At 30.8% G+C, this 16,801-nt stretch overlaps 2 protein-coding genes across 3 annotated transcripts; one reads left to right on the top strand and one right to left on the bottom strand.

Annotated features, from left to right (window-relative positions):
• Positions 1–3,937: 3,937 nt before the first annotated feature.
• LOC108324778 (cysteine-rich repeat secretory protein 38) lies at positions 3,938–6,136 on the bottom strand. The gene is given in 4 exon segments (XM_052874090.1): positions 3,938–4,141; positions 4,689–4,819; positions 5,114–5,211; positions 5,319–6,136. Coding segments are annotated over 4 exon segments (1,251 nt in total).
• A 7,798-nt stretch (positions 6,137–13,934) lies between these two features.
• LOC108325747 (cysteine-rich receptor-like protein kinase 25) lies at positions 13,935–16,623 on the top strand. Of its 2 annotated transcripts, XM_052874333.1 has the most exons (8): positions 13,935–14,757; positions 14,972–15,109; positions 15,208–15,329; positions 15,441–15,501; positions 15,574–15,651; positions 15,904–15,973; positions 16,050–16,205; positions 16,289–16,623. In XM_052874333.1, exons 1-7 carry the CDS (start codon positions 13,950–13,952, stop codon positions 16,195–16,197), a joined length of 1,425 nt encoding a protein of 474 aa, XP_052730293.1. In that variant the 5' UTR covers positions 13,935–13,949; the 3' UTR covers positions 16,198–16,205; positions 16,289–16,623. The 2 variants fall into 2 exon arrangements, with proteins under 2 accessions (XP_052730293.1, XP_052730292.1); XM_052874332.1 differs by having other exon boundaries at positions 15,441–15,651.
• Positions 16,624–16,801: the final 178 nt, after the last annotated feature.

Below are 16,801 nucleotides of genomic sequence, written 5' to 3'. Positions count from 1 at the left end.
GAGCTCGTTAAGTTTAAATAACTTTAATAAATAAATAAAATTAAAACATAAATAAATAAAACATATAACTAAAAGTATATATATGTGAATCAATAATTTAATTTTGTAAAATAATATTCATTGTATCTCAATTTTGAAGATATTGTATGTGTAATAAAAGTCTACTGCAAGTTTAAAAAAAAATACAATTAGTAAAAATAAAACTAAAGACGATATTTTACTGCTCCTAAACAACAAAAGGTGGAAGGATAAATGCATGATGCATTAGTTAAGGCAATTACTATTACAGAGTTTAATGAATAAAATGGAATCTGCATGCAAAATCATGCTCATGACCATAACATAGGAGATGCATAAAGCTTCCATAAGAAGTAAAATATGACATGAAAGATGTTCTAGAATTATGCAGTATAAAGGGAAACGCCATATACGTTTTGAAGATCTTGCACAACAACAATGGCTTATTATAATAACAAAACTTTTTAACAAAAAAGATGGTATAATTATTTAACCAATGTGTTGCAATCAGATCACTCATTAGAGGTAAGTCCCGTAACGAAGTATATATACCTCAAACATAAAGGAGTCCCATAACGAAGTATATATTCCTCAAATATAAAGGAGTTCTATAACCAAGTATATATACCTTAAACGTAAAGGAAGTGTATTAAAAATTAGATAAAATCAATTCGAATATAAACAGATATAAATCTTATTTTATAAACCACTTTTATAAAATTAATTTAAATTTAAAATCTATTTATTAACAATTTTTAGATTAAAATTTAGATCATTAAACTGATTAAAACCAACAGAGACATAAACCCTCGGATACGGCAATTAAAAAAAAAATGTCTTGTTGGTGTCTACCTCTTTATTCTTGTCAAATTTATCAATTTCTTTAAAACTTCTAAAGATGACATGAAATTTGGGTTGCTTTAAAAAAATTCGAAATATTGATTTGTTTTAAATTTGGTGATAAATTGCAACCTGCGATTTTCTATTAAACATGCATCGATTACTTATATATAAAACTTTTATTTTAAAATAAAAAATAATTTGGAATGAATCACCTAAAAATATTACTATTTAGGTATTTAAAGAGTGTAAAAAAAATGAAGGGTTTTCTTGTAACATTTTTTCTGTATCAAGTATTACAGTTGAGTGTAAATGTCACCGTGTGATATCAATAGCACGTGACACACGTTAATAGGTGGACTTAAATGATTTCTTAATTTAAAAAAAAAAAAGTCTCTGTCACGTCATCATCACCATCTCCAGACAAACCTTAATTTCTCTCCAAGAAACCTTAGCGGCCGCACCATCCAGCACCATCACTGCCATCCTCGCCGGCAGCCGTCCTTTCCAACGCATCACACGCCACCACCAAAGCAATGCGACGAGAACGCAAGAAACCCTAGGTCTCCACGGTTATCTTTGTAGTTACAAGTGGAGGCAAGCAGCGATGCGATTAGTGGTGGAGAAGAGTGGCGATTCGCGATCTGCAGCAGCTGGCGATTTGGCTGGTGGTTAGTGGTGGATGATTCTACGGTGGAGATTGGACGGTAGTGCTACTGGCGCGATGATGATTTGGGTGATGCGAGGGTGAAAATGGTGAAGATTGGTGGTCGCGGCATAGGAAGGGATCGCGTTGGGTGGTGGCGCGAGAACGAAGGTGAGATGCGAAGGTGATGAAGGTGCAACAGAAGGGAGAAGACACTTTGGTGGTGGCGCGTGATGTGTTGGAGAGGACGGCTGCCGGCGAGGATGGCGGTGACGGTGCGACGGCTAGAGTTTCTTGGAGAGAAATTATGGCTTGTTTGGAGATGGTGATGATGACGTGGCATTTGCACCGTTATGTTTTTAGCGGCGTAATCAGAAAGGACCATATTAAACATTTTTTAACGAGATATGAGGTGTTACTGAACTTTATTTTTTAAAGGTAGGATTACTTTGAACCAAACCCCTAAAAGTAGGGATCAAATATGTATTGAACCTTAAATAATTTAATGCGATGTCATAGTGAGAATGAAATTTCATTGCATTGAGATACAATGACAAATTCAACTCGAAATTAAATGTTAGGAGTAAACATAACGTCCATACTTATAAAAAATTATAAAATACTGAAAAATATATTTTTTCAATAAAATTAAAACAATAAAATTAAAATTTATATAAAAGATCATGTTAATTTTCTATTTTTTATTCGTTGTTGTAGCATAATTTTACTAAATAGTTGTACTTTACTGCTTATCAACTTTGAATTCATGTTGGATTTAATTTTCTGGCTAGGTTTTGTAAAACATATTCCTAAATATTTGATGAATTTTTTTTACTAAAATATAAAAAAACAATATGTAGAAGTATATTGTAAATATACCTTTTTTTTAAAAATTTTATGTTTTAAAATTTTATTATAATAATTTATTAATATTTTATTAATACTTTTGATACATGTTTCTGAACGGGCCAGTAAAGACGAAATCATCGCCTAATAAATATGTGCTGATCCATTCTTATTTACATTTTAAGTGGTTTGCAATTTTTAGGTAAAACCTAATCTGGTTTGGAACCGATAAATATTCAAACATATTTTGAAAATGTAAACAAATAAAAAATTAAATAAATATTTACTTAGTAGTGTTAACAAAGTTCATTCTAATTTTAAATGAAATAATGTACATATTATAATACACACATAATATTTTTTTCAAGTATAATTATTACTTTATAAAATAAATATCTCAATAAATCTACATATTATATCGATTTAAGCTTATTTATATTGTAGCGGAGAATAAGACCAACATGTTTTCTGAATTCCTGTTAGTATTGGAGAAGATCTTTAAGATAAAAATTCTCATTATCATTTATAGTCACAGAGCGAAAACATAAGGGTATATATTATCTCTATTAATTCCTTCTCAATTCTTAGTTCAATAAGAGCTAAAGCTCAACTGTTAGTTACGATAGCCGTTAAACACGAGATAACTACTTTATGAACTAATTGGTTACAATTTTTAATTTTATTTTTTTACATGATTAATTATAATGTTTTTGTTTTTTTGATACAATTAGTTATTTTATTATTTGATTTAAATATTTAACCTTATAAAAAAAAGCCGCAACAGAGAAAAGGTGAAACATTTTACAATGATGCTTTTGTTAGTACTACGATTTTTGTTTCATTTTTTATATTTTGTTCTCTTCCTGCTATAGCAGGGCAGTTTTACAACTGTCAGAATGTCTCATTAACAATTATCTTTGGTGCCTCAATGGAAGTGGTAATTTCTTATGTACAAAACAGAAAAGGTAGATGACGAATAATTATTATCTTAATTGTTGTTGTATCATGTCTCGGTCCTATTGCTTTCCTTTTGCTGCTATTTGCAGAGGAGAAAAACAAGAAGTGACTACAAGACTCTTTTCAGAAAAAAACTATAAGTATTGTGGTTTTCTTTGAATAAATTTCGAAGCAGCTCTGATCAACTTGTCGGTTGTCAGAATGTATTAATATACGGCACCGCGTTTAATTTGTTTGTAATGAAACCGAAATGTTGGACGGGCTCGACTTGACCCACAGGTTAGTCTGTCGGACTTAACAGACCGGACTGATTCAGGCTCTTGAGTTAAAAACGTTGTTTCAGTTCATTTTTTTGGTCGGGCTGGACTTGGTCCATTTTCCCATCCTATTGGAAGATAAAATACCAATTACATCTACGTTGTTCCCATTAGTAAACTCGACTTCAGCTTAAGTATTCGAATTGCTCAATTAATAGAAGGGGTTAAATGCTTTTATTGATTGATCTGCTTTGGGAATATTATCTAATAGTTTTTTCAAACAAGAAATTGCATGAAAAGTTACATGAGCTCCGAGAGTATTTACGTAGTCTAAGTATTGATAGTGAACGAATATCAATCCCGTTACCAAAATCTAGCGAGGGTACAGCTCAGTTATTGAATTCTCATTTTCTGACTCTTGAGCAGATTTGTTTGTTGTTGCCCTTGAACTGTGTCCCCATGAATACGTGGCTGGAAGGCTTCTAGTTGTACTGTGGGCATAAAATGCAGGTTCAGAAGGGATGGGAAGACTGAGAGAATAGCTACTCAGCATGAGCATAACGGTCCCATGGTTGGTCTATTAGTTATGTTTTCTTGAACACAGAGCAAACCAATATGAATGCATCTTATCACTTCATTTATTGAATTGTTGTTCAATGATGGATCTACAATGTTTACAGCTGTTCCCTCAAGAAGAGAGGTCTCATACCAATTTGTTGGAAGTTTAAAGGAAATGAAAGAATAAAGCAAATACTTAAGTGGTAAAGATTAAAGAAATTTGCTGAGTAAAAGCCACACTTTTATTGAATTGGTGAAGACTTTAAATACAACCAAATTTCAAACTGAACAAAGCAAGAAAATAGGAATACATGGGACACCATTCTATGTTTAACAACTTTCTAAAAAATCTAAAACTACTTAATAAACTGTTTGAAACAGTCAAACATCTTTATTTTATTTTGAAAATAAAACAGAAACTAAATGAACGAAGAAACTGCCGGCAGCAACTGAAGTATAGCTTTAACGGGTGAGCCTACCCTGAAATTACAAATCTCTGTCCGGTTAATGTTTTAGTATGTTTTTGATTAAAACACGATGTGTCTGAATTCGACAGAGTCATTTACCTTGTAAACAGCTCCAAATCCACCTTATCCAAGTTTATTAGAATCAGAGAAGTCTTCTGTAGCAACGCGTGTTGTGTCGAAGTCGAATTGCAATGACTGAGCAATTTCAACGTCATCATCGTCTTGATTAACTTCACATGGGAAACAAATTTAAAATAGTCAGCTTTTCAAATATGTTATTACAAAAACACAATAGTGCAGTCAGAATTTGAAATCGGGTGGTACAATTTTTGAAACCGAACACAAAGGGTACATAAGCCTCTCTTTTTACATTCTCAGCGGCAACTTTACTCATGATTTCAATCATTAAAAAATCATTTTGTCTGTTTGATAGATTTTAAGTAGTCAAATAGCAATTATCATTTATAGGAAAAAATACTCTAAATTATGACAGATCATATATGCATTAGATACTTGGAACTTGCCTGCTAGAGTTTTTCTTGCCTTCCTCCTCCTTAAATAACTGCAGAGACAAAGGAGGGAAACGACAGCAACAACAACAGTAGAAACAACAACGGCAATGAAAATTATTACCGTGTTGTTGCTTCCTGCAAAAAAACAAGAATTTTATGCTGAGTGAGGTTTCAAGCATTAAGGATGATAAAATATCAAAAACAAGTACCTTCGGGGGAAGTGTAACTCAGGGAGGAAAGAGGTGATGGAGATGGTGCTGTTACATCAGGGTCTAATTTAGGGGTTTGATCGTAGAACATATCGGTTTTGAATCTAATATTACAACTTGGTCTAACAATTATACTTCCTATCGCTTTCACACAACACGATGGGATTTCTGAGATAGCCCATTCCAAGCATGAACTGCAGTCTAGCTCAGACAAATCAGGGGTGCACTGCACAAGACCATATACGTAAACGGTTTTAAAATTTGATGCAATAGCCCTACCCGTAGCATACTTACGACGAGAGTCACCTGATGCAGCCACAACTGTGAGATTCCCCATTAAGTTGGAGACTGCTTGGATAAAGTTATCCGGTTCCGTTACCTTGTTTCTGTTCTTCAAGTAGAAGCCAGGAGAATATTCCATGACACCGAATATTGGGCGATTAGAATAACGCAATAGGCATTTCCCAGTGTTCAACCACAGAAGGGCCTCTTTCTGGTTTGGACAAAGCTGTGTGATTGTGACTGCAGAATCCTTGAGGCACCCGCGGCACTCGTTTGGCTTAACTTCTCCTCTGCACAGCCCAATGGCGTTTACTTTGTCACTGTTTTGACCATATGAGAAGTTGTAGAAACCATAGTTAATTTCTGTGTGGGAATACAGCGTGAATAGAAGGGTGTTGAGATTGTTGTGATAGGTGCTATTGATTGTATAGTTCCCTTTGCTGTTATCACAGTACTGGATGTTATTCTGCGCGCTGGTTCCAGATATTAGACAAGAGAGAAGCAAAGCAAGCATGCAAAAGATTGTAGCCAAAGGTATCACCATTGGCCAAAAGATTCTTTATGTCACTTTAGAATCAAAATTTCAATCTATCATTTCCACGATCATGCCCTTTTATTCTTGTCAAATTTATCAATTTCTTTGAAATTTCTAAACATGAAATTTGAGTTGCTTTAAAAGTATATAATTATAACCCAGTTCGATATATTGATTTGTTTTAAATTTGGTGATGAATTGCAACCTGCGACCTCATTTTCTATTAAACATGCATCAATTACTTATATCACAAATGCATGTTAATTAACTATTTTAAGTATGATTTTCGTTTGTTTTGACGGATTATTTTCGTGTTCTCATCCTTCATAGACGCATTCTACCTTCTCTCTCACCGGTGGCAACACTTTATTTCGATGAACTCACCTTTTGAAAATTAGTGTTCGTTTTCGTTTTGAAAAACTTATTTGTTGAACTTGTTTGTTGTTGTTGTTTGATTGAACCTGTTTATTGTTGTTGTTTGATTGAACATCTTTATTATTTGTTATTGTTGTTTGTTATTGTTGTTGATACTATACTACACTTTCATAGTTCATGCTTTATAAAATACCAAAAACTGAAATTTGTTGTTTTTCTGTTTTTTAGGTCTCGTATAGTTATAAAAAATGATCACATTTAATTAAAACAAAAAACAAAAAAAATGATTAACGTCGAATATTGATAAAATCCAACGTTAATTTGCTTTACTATGAACGTCTGTTCTATGTTCGACGTCAATTTAACGTCTTCCAATATGAAGTCGACATCGAATTCGACGAGAAAGGCCGAAAAATACCGACGTTTTACGGTTTTTTTGTAATAATAGTATATGTAAAACTTTTACTTTAAAATAAAAAATATTTTCGAATGAATCACTTAAAAATATTACTATTTTAGGTATTTAAAGAGTAAAAATATAGAAGGGTTTTCTGGTATCATTTTTTCTAGAGCTGTCAAAAAGGGTAATCCGACTCGACCCGGCTCTATTCACCACGAGTTAATCACTTAGTGATCCAATCCAACCCTACTCACTTGTTAGCGAGTTGAAAAAATTTGAATCTGGTCCGAGGTTAAACGGGTTGGCTCAATAGCTCACTCAATTATAAATTTTTTAAAATTAAAAAAAATATAATTATTTTTAATTCAAATCTAAGTAAATTTCATTCTAAAATGATGTTAAACTCCAAAGACAATTCAAAATAAAAAAAAAATCATACAATCCAAGCGTAATCCAAACACAAGTACAAAATGCAAAGAAATAAGTTTTTAATTTTGATAATTTTTGTATCACTTGTCCATTCATAATATTGGAGTTAAATAAATAAATATGTAATATTTTTCTCTCTTGAAACATCTTTTTTTTTTATCCCCATCTACAATATAATAAAAAAATGCTAACTAATAATATTGAAAACAAAATAATAAATAATTAAACTAAATTAGATGGGTTAGTGATCCCGGCTCACCACGGATTCAACCTGGGTGAGCAGGGTTCTAAGATAGTCATCGGGTTAAAAACTAATTAGCATAAAAATATTACATTTTTTTTAAACTCAACCCGACTCAAATTCCTAGTGAACCAGATTGACTCGCGGATTACAACCTATTTGACACCACTATTTTTTTTTCTTAATCTAAGTAGAACAGTTGAGTGTGTCACTCCTATAGTAACAAAAAAAATCTACTAAATTGAAGCATCTGGCTTCATCATTAATGCTTTGTTCACCTGAGGGTATTCGCAGGAGATGATTTGGGGAAGAGCGATTGAATGGATTTGAGAGGATTTGAAGTTAAATTTTTTGTTGTTTGTTTGAGTGGACTTGGAGGTAAATGAGAGTAGATTTGGAAATAAAGTTTATGAGAATTAGTGTATGATTGTATTGATGTGATAGATAAAAAGAAATTGTTTAATTGGTATAAATTAAAGATTACCAAAACACCTTCAGTTATTAAAGTAATATAAAATGATAATTATTAATGTTATATTTAATTGTAAAAATGAAAAATGAAAAATAATTAATAAAATTAATTTTTAAAATGTAAAAAAAAATATAATTTAGTAAAATTAATTTATTTTTAAATGTCACCAAATCTTACCATGAAAATAAGTCACCAAATTAAATTTTAAAATGTAAAAAAGTTATAATTTAGTAAAAGATTTAATATATGCATTTTTTTTTATTTCAGTCTTAATTTGTTGATAGAAAAAACAATGCATACGTATGGAAGTGGGATTTGGATCTTTATATGAATAAAAATATTTTAATAGTAATTAACATCCTTAAATAAAATTACATAAAGCTAGTATGTTTTTTTTTCTTCTTTCTAACATGAATAAAAACACAAACAGGCACATCTATAGTGGTTTCAATGTTAAAAATTTGTGATGATTTTTTTTATTGGATTATTCACAAATAATCCTTTGCTCTCCATTGCCCCATCACTGCCATGGTGACCGAAGAGAAAGAGAAGGGATATGAAGGGGGAGCGGGACCTGGAGACAAGTTTCGCAAACGCCTCTCGCCGTACGATCGCCCCCCAACCTCACTCAGAAACCCTAACAGGAATAACAGCAACAACAATGATTGGTTAATCACTCACAGCGTTCACTCTCTCTTCTCCTCCCTTTTCCGCAGACGCCTTCCTCCTCCGCAAGCTTCAGGGGCACTTCAGACAAATTGCATTCTATCTCTCCAAATCTCACCACATTAGTGAGCGAACAGTACGAGAATCCTATGTTTCTCTTCAAATTCGTCTGCGCATTTTTCTTCAACTGAATGCATAAAAATTTCAAATCATCGCTCTCCAACCACCGTAAACAGTATTTTCGCTCCAAGTGAACACGGTGTAAAAAATTTAATAGAATGTCAGAGTGCAGAAATGAAATTTCATTGCATTGAGATACCATGACAAATTCAACAAGAAACTAAATGCTAGGAGTAAACATAACGTCCATACTTGTATACTGGAAAATTATAAAATACTGAAAAATATACTTTTCCAATAAAATAAATTAAAGTTTATATAAAAGATCATGTTAAATGTCTATTTCTTATTCGTTGTTGTAGCATAATTTTACGACATATTTGTAATCTGCTGCTTATCAACTTTCAATTCAAGTTGGTTTTAATTTTCTGGCTAACTTTTGTAAAACATATTCCTAAATAGTTAATGAATTTTTTTTACTAAACTATAAGAAACAATATGTAGAAGTATATTATAAATATACCTTTTTTAATTTTTATGTTTTAAAATTTTATTATAAATATACAATTTATTAATATTTTATTAATACTTTTTATACAAGTTTCTAAACGGGCCAGTAAACTTGACCAAATCATCTCCTAATATACCTGATCCTCCAACAGTCGACCGGTAACCCGGGCGACCTGACGACAGACGTCATAATATCGTATGACCGCACATTGTCGTCGACCACTTGGTGCTCGACAACCAAACAGTAATGTCGCGACATGTGACGTTCATACGACAAGTCGCCTATCCGTGTCGACACACAGGACGATCGACATACAACGCGCGATATCGTAGCATACGGTTTAACAGTTACAGATAAGCGGTTACGCATATTAGCTAACCAGCGCCGTGAATCACGGGAGTAATTGACTCAGTGTCAATACACAACCTAGCCGTTACAACTTATACATAGTCCAACTCGATAACTGCCCGGATTTTCAGGTAACAGTTTATTTTACTGTTTTAAATATACGAAACACATCAGAGAAAAGGTACGTTTTTCCCCTAAGAAGAAATATTTTGCTCTTGATCTAATTAATCACCTCCCCTTCTGACTTAAGCGTCGGAGTGCCTTTGTAGGTACCCAGCCCATCTTTACTCAGAGAAGCAGAGAAGACATAGAGAAATAGCACAGTGAGAGCAGTACAAAGAGAAGTGGTCCCGAGTTGTTTGGTTCGAATCTTGGTCTCCACATCCCTACTGAAACATTTTGGCGCCCCACGGTGGGCGCCAAAATGTTTCGGTGTAAACTTTGTCCGGTGTGTCTTTGTTGCTCCTGGCTGTCTGGGATGCTTGCTCTTTTCCAATTGTTGTTGTTCATACTCTCCAATTGTTGTTGTTCATACTCGCCAAAGGAAGGGGAGGTACCTGCAAAGATACTCCGACGCTCAAGTCAGATATGAGTTATGGAGCTTCAGCTCTCAAGAGAGTGATTATGATACTGCTCTGAAATATTATTTGGAGTCTCTAGGCATAAAGAGAACGTACCTGGCCCTTGGCCCTGTTATTGTATTTATAAGCAAAATAAGAAATAACCACCTTACCTAAAAATGTGGTTAGTGGCTTTATAAATATCTTAAATATTTTATGTAATAAATATAATATTTAAGATAAAATATCTTACTACATGCTGATCCATTCTTATTTATATTTTAAGTGGCTTGCAATTTTTAGGTAAAACCTAATCTGATTTGGAACCAATATATATTCAAACATATTTTTAAAAAGTAAATAAATAAAAAATCAAATAAAATATTTACTTTTAAACTGTAAATAGTGCTAACAAAATTCATTTTAATTTTAAATGAAATAATTTAATATACATATTGTAATACACACATAATATTTTTTCAAGTATAATTATTATTTTATCAAATAAATATCTCAATAAATCTACATATTATATCGATTTAAGCTTATTTATATTGTAGCGTAGAATAGGACTAACATGTTTTCTGAATTCCTGTTAGTATTTGAAAAGATCTTTAAGATAGAAATTCTCATTATCATTAAAGAGAACAGTATATGTATAGTCACAAAGAGAAAACATAACGGTATTTATATACAGATTAAAGAAAGATAAAGCTAATACTAAGTTTATGACTGTTACAACTGAAAAATAGAAGAATTTATATATATATATATATATATATATATATATATATATATATATATATATATATTGATAAAATATATCACAGATATGGAAACAATGGGAGAATAAAGAATTATTAAGCATCTTGGACTCAAACATAAAAGAAAGTTGAAATTTATCAAATTTATTCATATTAGTTTATTATGTGTTAAGAAAATCCAAATATTAAAAAAATAAAAATAAGGATAACAGAAAAAAATATTATTAAACATTTAAGCCAAAATAATATAATTTTATTTTAATATCAAATATAAAAAAATTATAATTATGTAAATATTATATAAAAGAACCAATAACAATTAGATAAAAATTAAATAATATGGACAAAAATAAAAATACACCTTAGAACAAAACTAATATATTTTAGATTATCTAATAATTATTAAAGGTGTTTTAATTAAATAATTTTTCAAAAAATCATAGAAAAAATATAGTATTATCAAGTATTTAATTCATTTTTACCGATATTAAGAAAGAAATTATAATTATATAAATATCAAATAAAATAAAATTAAATAATTATAAAAAATAATACAAAAATGTATATGAGAAATAAGTTACGAAACTAAAGACAAAACAAAAGTTAATATAAATTTGTATAGATTATCTAACAAAATAAAGATGATTTAATAATTTATAACTATGTCCCATATGAGAATGAAAGATGGATATTAAGAATTTATGGATACAAGGAATATATATATATATATATATATATATATATATATATATATATATATATATATATATATATATATATATATATATATATATATATATATATATATATATATATATATATTCTTTATTATCCACATACTCCTAATTCACAAGAATTATACCTGTATTGATCAAATACAGGGATTTTTTTTATCAAAACCAAAACAAGTCTAAATAATAATAGCAGAAATTGTCGTCCGTACCTCTAATTTGTAAATATATAAGAATTTTTTATCTACCAAAATATATTTGAATTGAATTAAGATTTATTTAGTGATAAACTAGTTGAAAGAAATAAATTCTGTTTGACAGAGCATGTATATATGTCAAAATTTATCTAACAAATTGAAAAGTGGTGAATTGAGTTTCTTGGATGGAGTTTTGGTATAGTAAATGAAGCGGCAGAAGATGAAGAAGAAAAGAAAAAATGTAAATTATGAAAAAGGCTATGAAATTTCTTATATGTTTAAGAGAGTTGTAAGAAATGGATTAATGGAGTCCACACCTGAGTTCCAGTTTTGTTAAATGAAACCTGACCTAAATTCTACCCATTAATAAAATCTATTATTGAACGTGGGAGATATTATAGTATGAATGGGCTGCACTCAATCATATTTTCGTTACTGAGACCAATATTCACACACAGATACAAGGCATTCAGGACCTAAAATTTCTAAATTTTTTTATCAATAGAAAATAATTAATAAAATTTCTAAATTAATAAAGTAGAAAATTTAGGGTAATATACCACCTTATTTACTCCTAATTTTTATCTTTGCAATCTCATAATGATTTGAGGCCAAGGTTATGATCAATCACATTAACCTTATATTTAAGAGCATCTAAAAACCTGATTTGGTATATATTAAGAGCGTGAACGACAACTGTCCATTCGCACGTAATGCTATGTCATACGTATTTTTCTCATTTCCCTGAGTGTTACGGCGACAGAATCACAGAGCTACAATTAAATTAATCAAAATTTTGACCTTTTAAATCATCTTAGAACTTTACCTATTTATTGAAAAAATCTAACTTTAAAACGTTTAATTAAAAAGGCATAAACAATCAATTAAAATAAGAAAAATAGATAATAAAAAACTCAAAGAGCCGAAACTATAATTGAGATGAATAATCATAAAATATTAGTAGGTAATTTTTTTTACTTTTCCCGTTGATTTTTTTAGTAAATGGAAAAGTAAATAATAATTTTAATATTTTCTATAGAAATCTCTGAAAGAAAAATATGACTTTATAATAATAAAATAAAAAATACCAACAAATACCTATCTTAGATGACGAAAGACTATTTTGCGTGGAAACGTTTGGAACACGCGAGAAAATAAACGATGAAAAGTCTTCCTAGAATGACGGACTCGACTCCATGTGTGGAAAATTTCCTTGTTGTACTGTCTTCTTTCTCCAGTTTTTATTATATAAAGATGGACCAAAAGTCTCCTCAAAACGATTCAGGTGCAATGTTTGGCAATTTTCTTATTGTACTGCTTTTCCTGATTTTTTTAACAAAAATAGCAAAATATGATGTAAAAATAGGAAAATGTTTTTTTAATAATTTTCTTTTACTTTTTTATCATGATGAGTCTCTCTTTTAACTATTGGGATTAATCAAATAGTGACAATTATAAAAAAGTTATTAAAAAAGTTATTAATATATTAAAGTATGCTATACGAAAAAGAAAATGTTATTTTAATAATTTTTTTTACAATAATTTATGTATTAATTTGTGATTAATTCGTTTTAAATATATATATTAATAAAATAATAATATATAATTTATTTTTAAAAAATTTTTAAAAAGAATTGTTATCATATTTTCAAAAAATACTATTGAAAAAAAGAAAAAAAGAATTTAACAAATTCTTTTTTTTATATAATCTGTTTATACGATTCCATTTTAAATATAAATATTAATAAAATAATGACACATAATTTATTATAAAAAAATAGTTAACATAATCCTAACAAAAATTATGTTTTTCATTCAGTTGTCAGCATCCTAAAGAAATTATTTAATAGAACCCGTTACCATTTATTAAATCATACTCTTAAGACCGAGTTACGGGTAAGAAAAAAATTTAGTATAATAGATAAAAGTCTTTGTTTCGTGACCTTTAAATTCTACTCCATCTCATCATATATGAACCATACTCAAAGAACCATTCTTGAACTCATCCATGGCTTCGTATCTCAAATACGTGATACCCTTTATATTTTCTATCATCTTCAACTTCTCTGCCATTAGAGCACAGGGCCTTTCTTATCAGTACCAAGTTTGTTCAACAAACAAATTCACTCCCAATAGCACCTTCCAAAGCCACCTCACAACCCTCTTCTCTTCCTTAACTTCTGAAGCCTCCAACAATGTCCAATTCTTCAACAACACCATCACGGGGATAGACTCTTCCTACACAGTCTACGGATTATTCATGTGCAGGGGTGACATCCCCTCCGACATGTGTAATCACTGTGTCGGAAACGGAACACAGAGACTATCCGCAGACTGCGCCTTGTCCAAAGCAGCAGTGGTGTATTACGATGAGTGCATAGTTAGGTATTCCAACCGTTCTTTCTTCTCCAACCTAACCATGCAAGCTGGTTATGCCCTTTGGAACCCCACCAACATGACCAACCAAGAAAGCTTCAAGATTTTACTGTATGACACCATGAACAAAACTGCGGATGAAGCAGCCCATTTTCCTACTGGTTCTAAAAAGTTCGCCACAAGGGAAACAAGCATAGACATATTTCAGAAGCTCTATTGTCTTGCTCAGTGCACACAAGACCTGTCTCCCGGCGATTGCAGAAGCTGTCTGGATAGCTTGATAAACTTGGATCTTCCGGACTGCTGTGCTGGATCCCAGGGAGGAAGAGTTTATTACCCGAACTGCATCATCAGGTTCGAAATTTACCCTTTTTTTCGATCCCTTTCAACGGCACCAACACCATCACCGGCAGGACTCGTTCCTCCGACCAATTCAGGAGGTGAGTTATGTTTAATATTACATGCTTCTATCATCTCCATGGCTGAATGAAGATTTGAGCTTTGACTATTATAGTATTATCATTAATTTATCATATATCCTTTCACTGATTTTGCTTTCTTTGTCTTGTAGCAACGCAGTTCTGTTTATTATTATCCACAATCAATCGCATATGTTATAATTTTGTATACGAATGACATACACTTCTTGTGCAGAAAATAAAAGAAGTCAATCTCGAACAATTACCTTAATTGTTGTTCCCATTGTTAGTTTGGCGACTTTCGTGAGTCTAATTTACTATGTTCTCAGGAGAAGACCGAGAAAGCTTCGTAAGATTCTTCTTAGAAAAAATTGTATGTATTACAGTTCTAAAAGAAACTTCAGTTTTAATATTATTGATTCTAAGACTTTAAAAAGTTCATAAACTTATAGTTCATACATATCGGTTCAGTTGGGGAAGAAAGTTCCACTCTAGAAGGATTGCAATTTGATTTGGCCACCATTAAAGTAGCAACAAATAATTTTTCCCTTGAGAACAAGATTGGAAAAGGTGGATTTGGAGAAGTTTATAAGGTAAGAAAATATGATAAATTCACATTTTAGTAATATTTTTTAAATAATGGGTTTTTGTATAATAAATTTATATTTTAGTTAATTTTTTAAAATTATGGTTTTTGTTTATAGGGTATTCTTATGGATGGACGACATATAGCTGTTAAAAGACTTTCAACAAGTTCTAGACAAGGTTCAGTCGAGTTTAAAAATGAAATTTTATTGATAGCCAAACTTCAACATAAAAATCTTGTGACGTTGGTAGGATTTTGTTTGGAAGAAGAAGAGAAAATCCTTATTTACGAGTATGTATCAAATGGTGGTCTGGACTACTTTTTATTTGGTAAACAATTTTTAACTTTACACTTTTCGATCAATTTAAATTATTTATTTGTGTAACTCAACTTAACATATAGACATAAAATATTACTCTTTTTTTTTATTTGATATATCAGGGAATCCAGAGGAGAAGTTAAATTGGTATCAACGCTATAATATTATTAAAGAAACTGCTTTTGGAATTCTTTATTTACATGAATATTCTCGACTTAAAGTTATCCATCATGATCTTAAATCAAATAATCTAAAATTTCAGATTTTGGATTGGCTAGAATCATAGACATAGAGCAAAATCGCGTGAAAACTAATCGAATAGTTGGAACATAGTAAGTTTTGAATTCTAACTCATTAATTTCTTTTTCAGTCTTTTACATTATACCATTTGACTATTTTTTTTTACAGTGGTTATATATGTCACGTGAATATGCAATGTTTGGACAATTCTCAGAAAAATCAGATGTTTTTAGTTTTGGAATTATCATTTTTGAGATTATTACTGGTAAGAAAAATGGAAATTCTTACGGACCAAACCAAGGTGAAGAAGGCTTGATGACTAATGTGAGTATAATCATTTCCTATATATAATCTAAGAAAAAAAATGCAACAACTTCAATATGTAATTAATTTGATATTCGTTGCAGGTTTGGAGAAATTGGACGAATCGAACACCATTGAGTATACTTGAATCAAATATGAAAGAAAAATATTTTCAAAGTGAAGTGATTCGTTGCATTGAAATTGGTTTATTATGTGTCCAAGAAAATCCAGACGTAAGACCTACAATTGCAGAAGTTGTTTCTTATCTTAATGATCTGACACTTGAATTGCCATCTCCTCAAGAACCAGCATTTTTCTCCCATGCAATAGATCCAAAAATAGTCATTAAGCAGCAGGGGTCAAGTTCCAACTCATCTGTCATTGCTTCTATACCATTTTCTATCAATGAAATGTCTATCAGTGACTTTTATCCACGATGATATGTCTTGTCTATTGGTTCTGCCACATTCATTCGTTACTTAGTTAATTCTTTTTCTCTAGGGTCATCCGATTTGTTTGGTATGGGGTATCATGTGTGGCCGTCTGGACTATACAGTACAAAAAGTTTTTGAAAAATTATTTTTGTAATAGGAATGTGGTGATTGTCTTATAGAAAA

This window comes from Vigna angularis, chromosome 3, assembly GCF_016808095.1.
Source record: "Vigna angularis cultivar LongXiaoDou No.4 chromosome 3, ASM1680809v1, whole genome shotgun sequence".
Lineage (NCBI taxonomy): Eukaryota > Viridiplantae > Streptophyta > Magnoliopsida > Fabales > Fabaceae > Vigna > Vigna angularis.
The sequence above is the reverse complement of the archived record's forward strand: the minus strand, read 5'-3'. Positions and strand labels throughout refer to the sequence as shown.

What these genes read in the sequence shown, in the direction of transcription:
- LOC108325747 (XM_052874332.1), top strand. Translation starts at nt 13,950, where the DNA reads ATGGCTTCGTATCTCAAATACGTGATACCCTTTATATTTTCTATCATC. An exon ending in GATTTGGAGAAGTTTATAAG is followed by an intron (nt 15,330 to 15,440) that starts GTAAGAAAATAT and finishes TTTTGTTTATAG; the next exon opens with GGTATTCTTATGGATGGACG. An exon ending in AATCGAATAGTTGGAACATA is followed by an intron (nt 15,974 to 16,049) that starts GTAAGTTTTGAA and finishes TTTTTTTTACAG; the next exon opens with TGGTTATATATGTCACGTGA.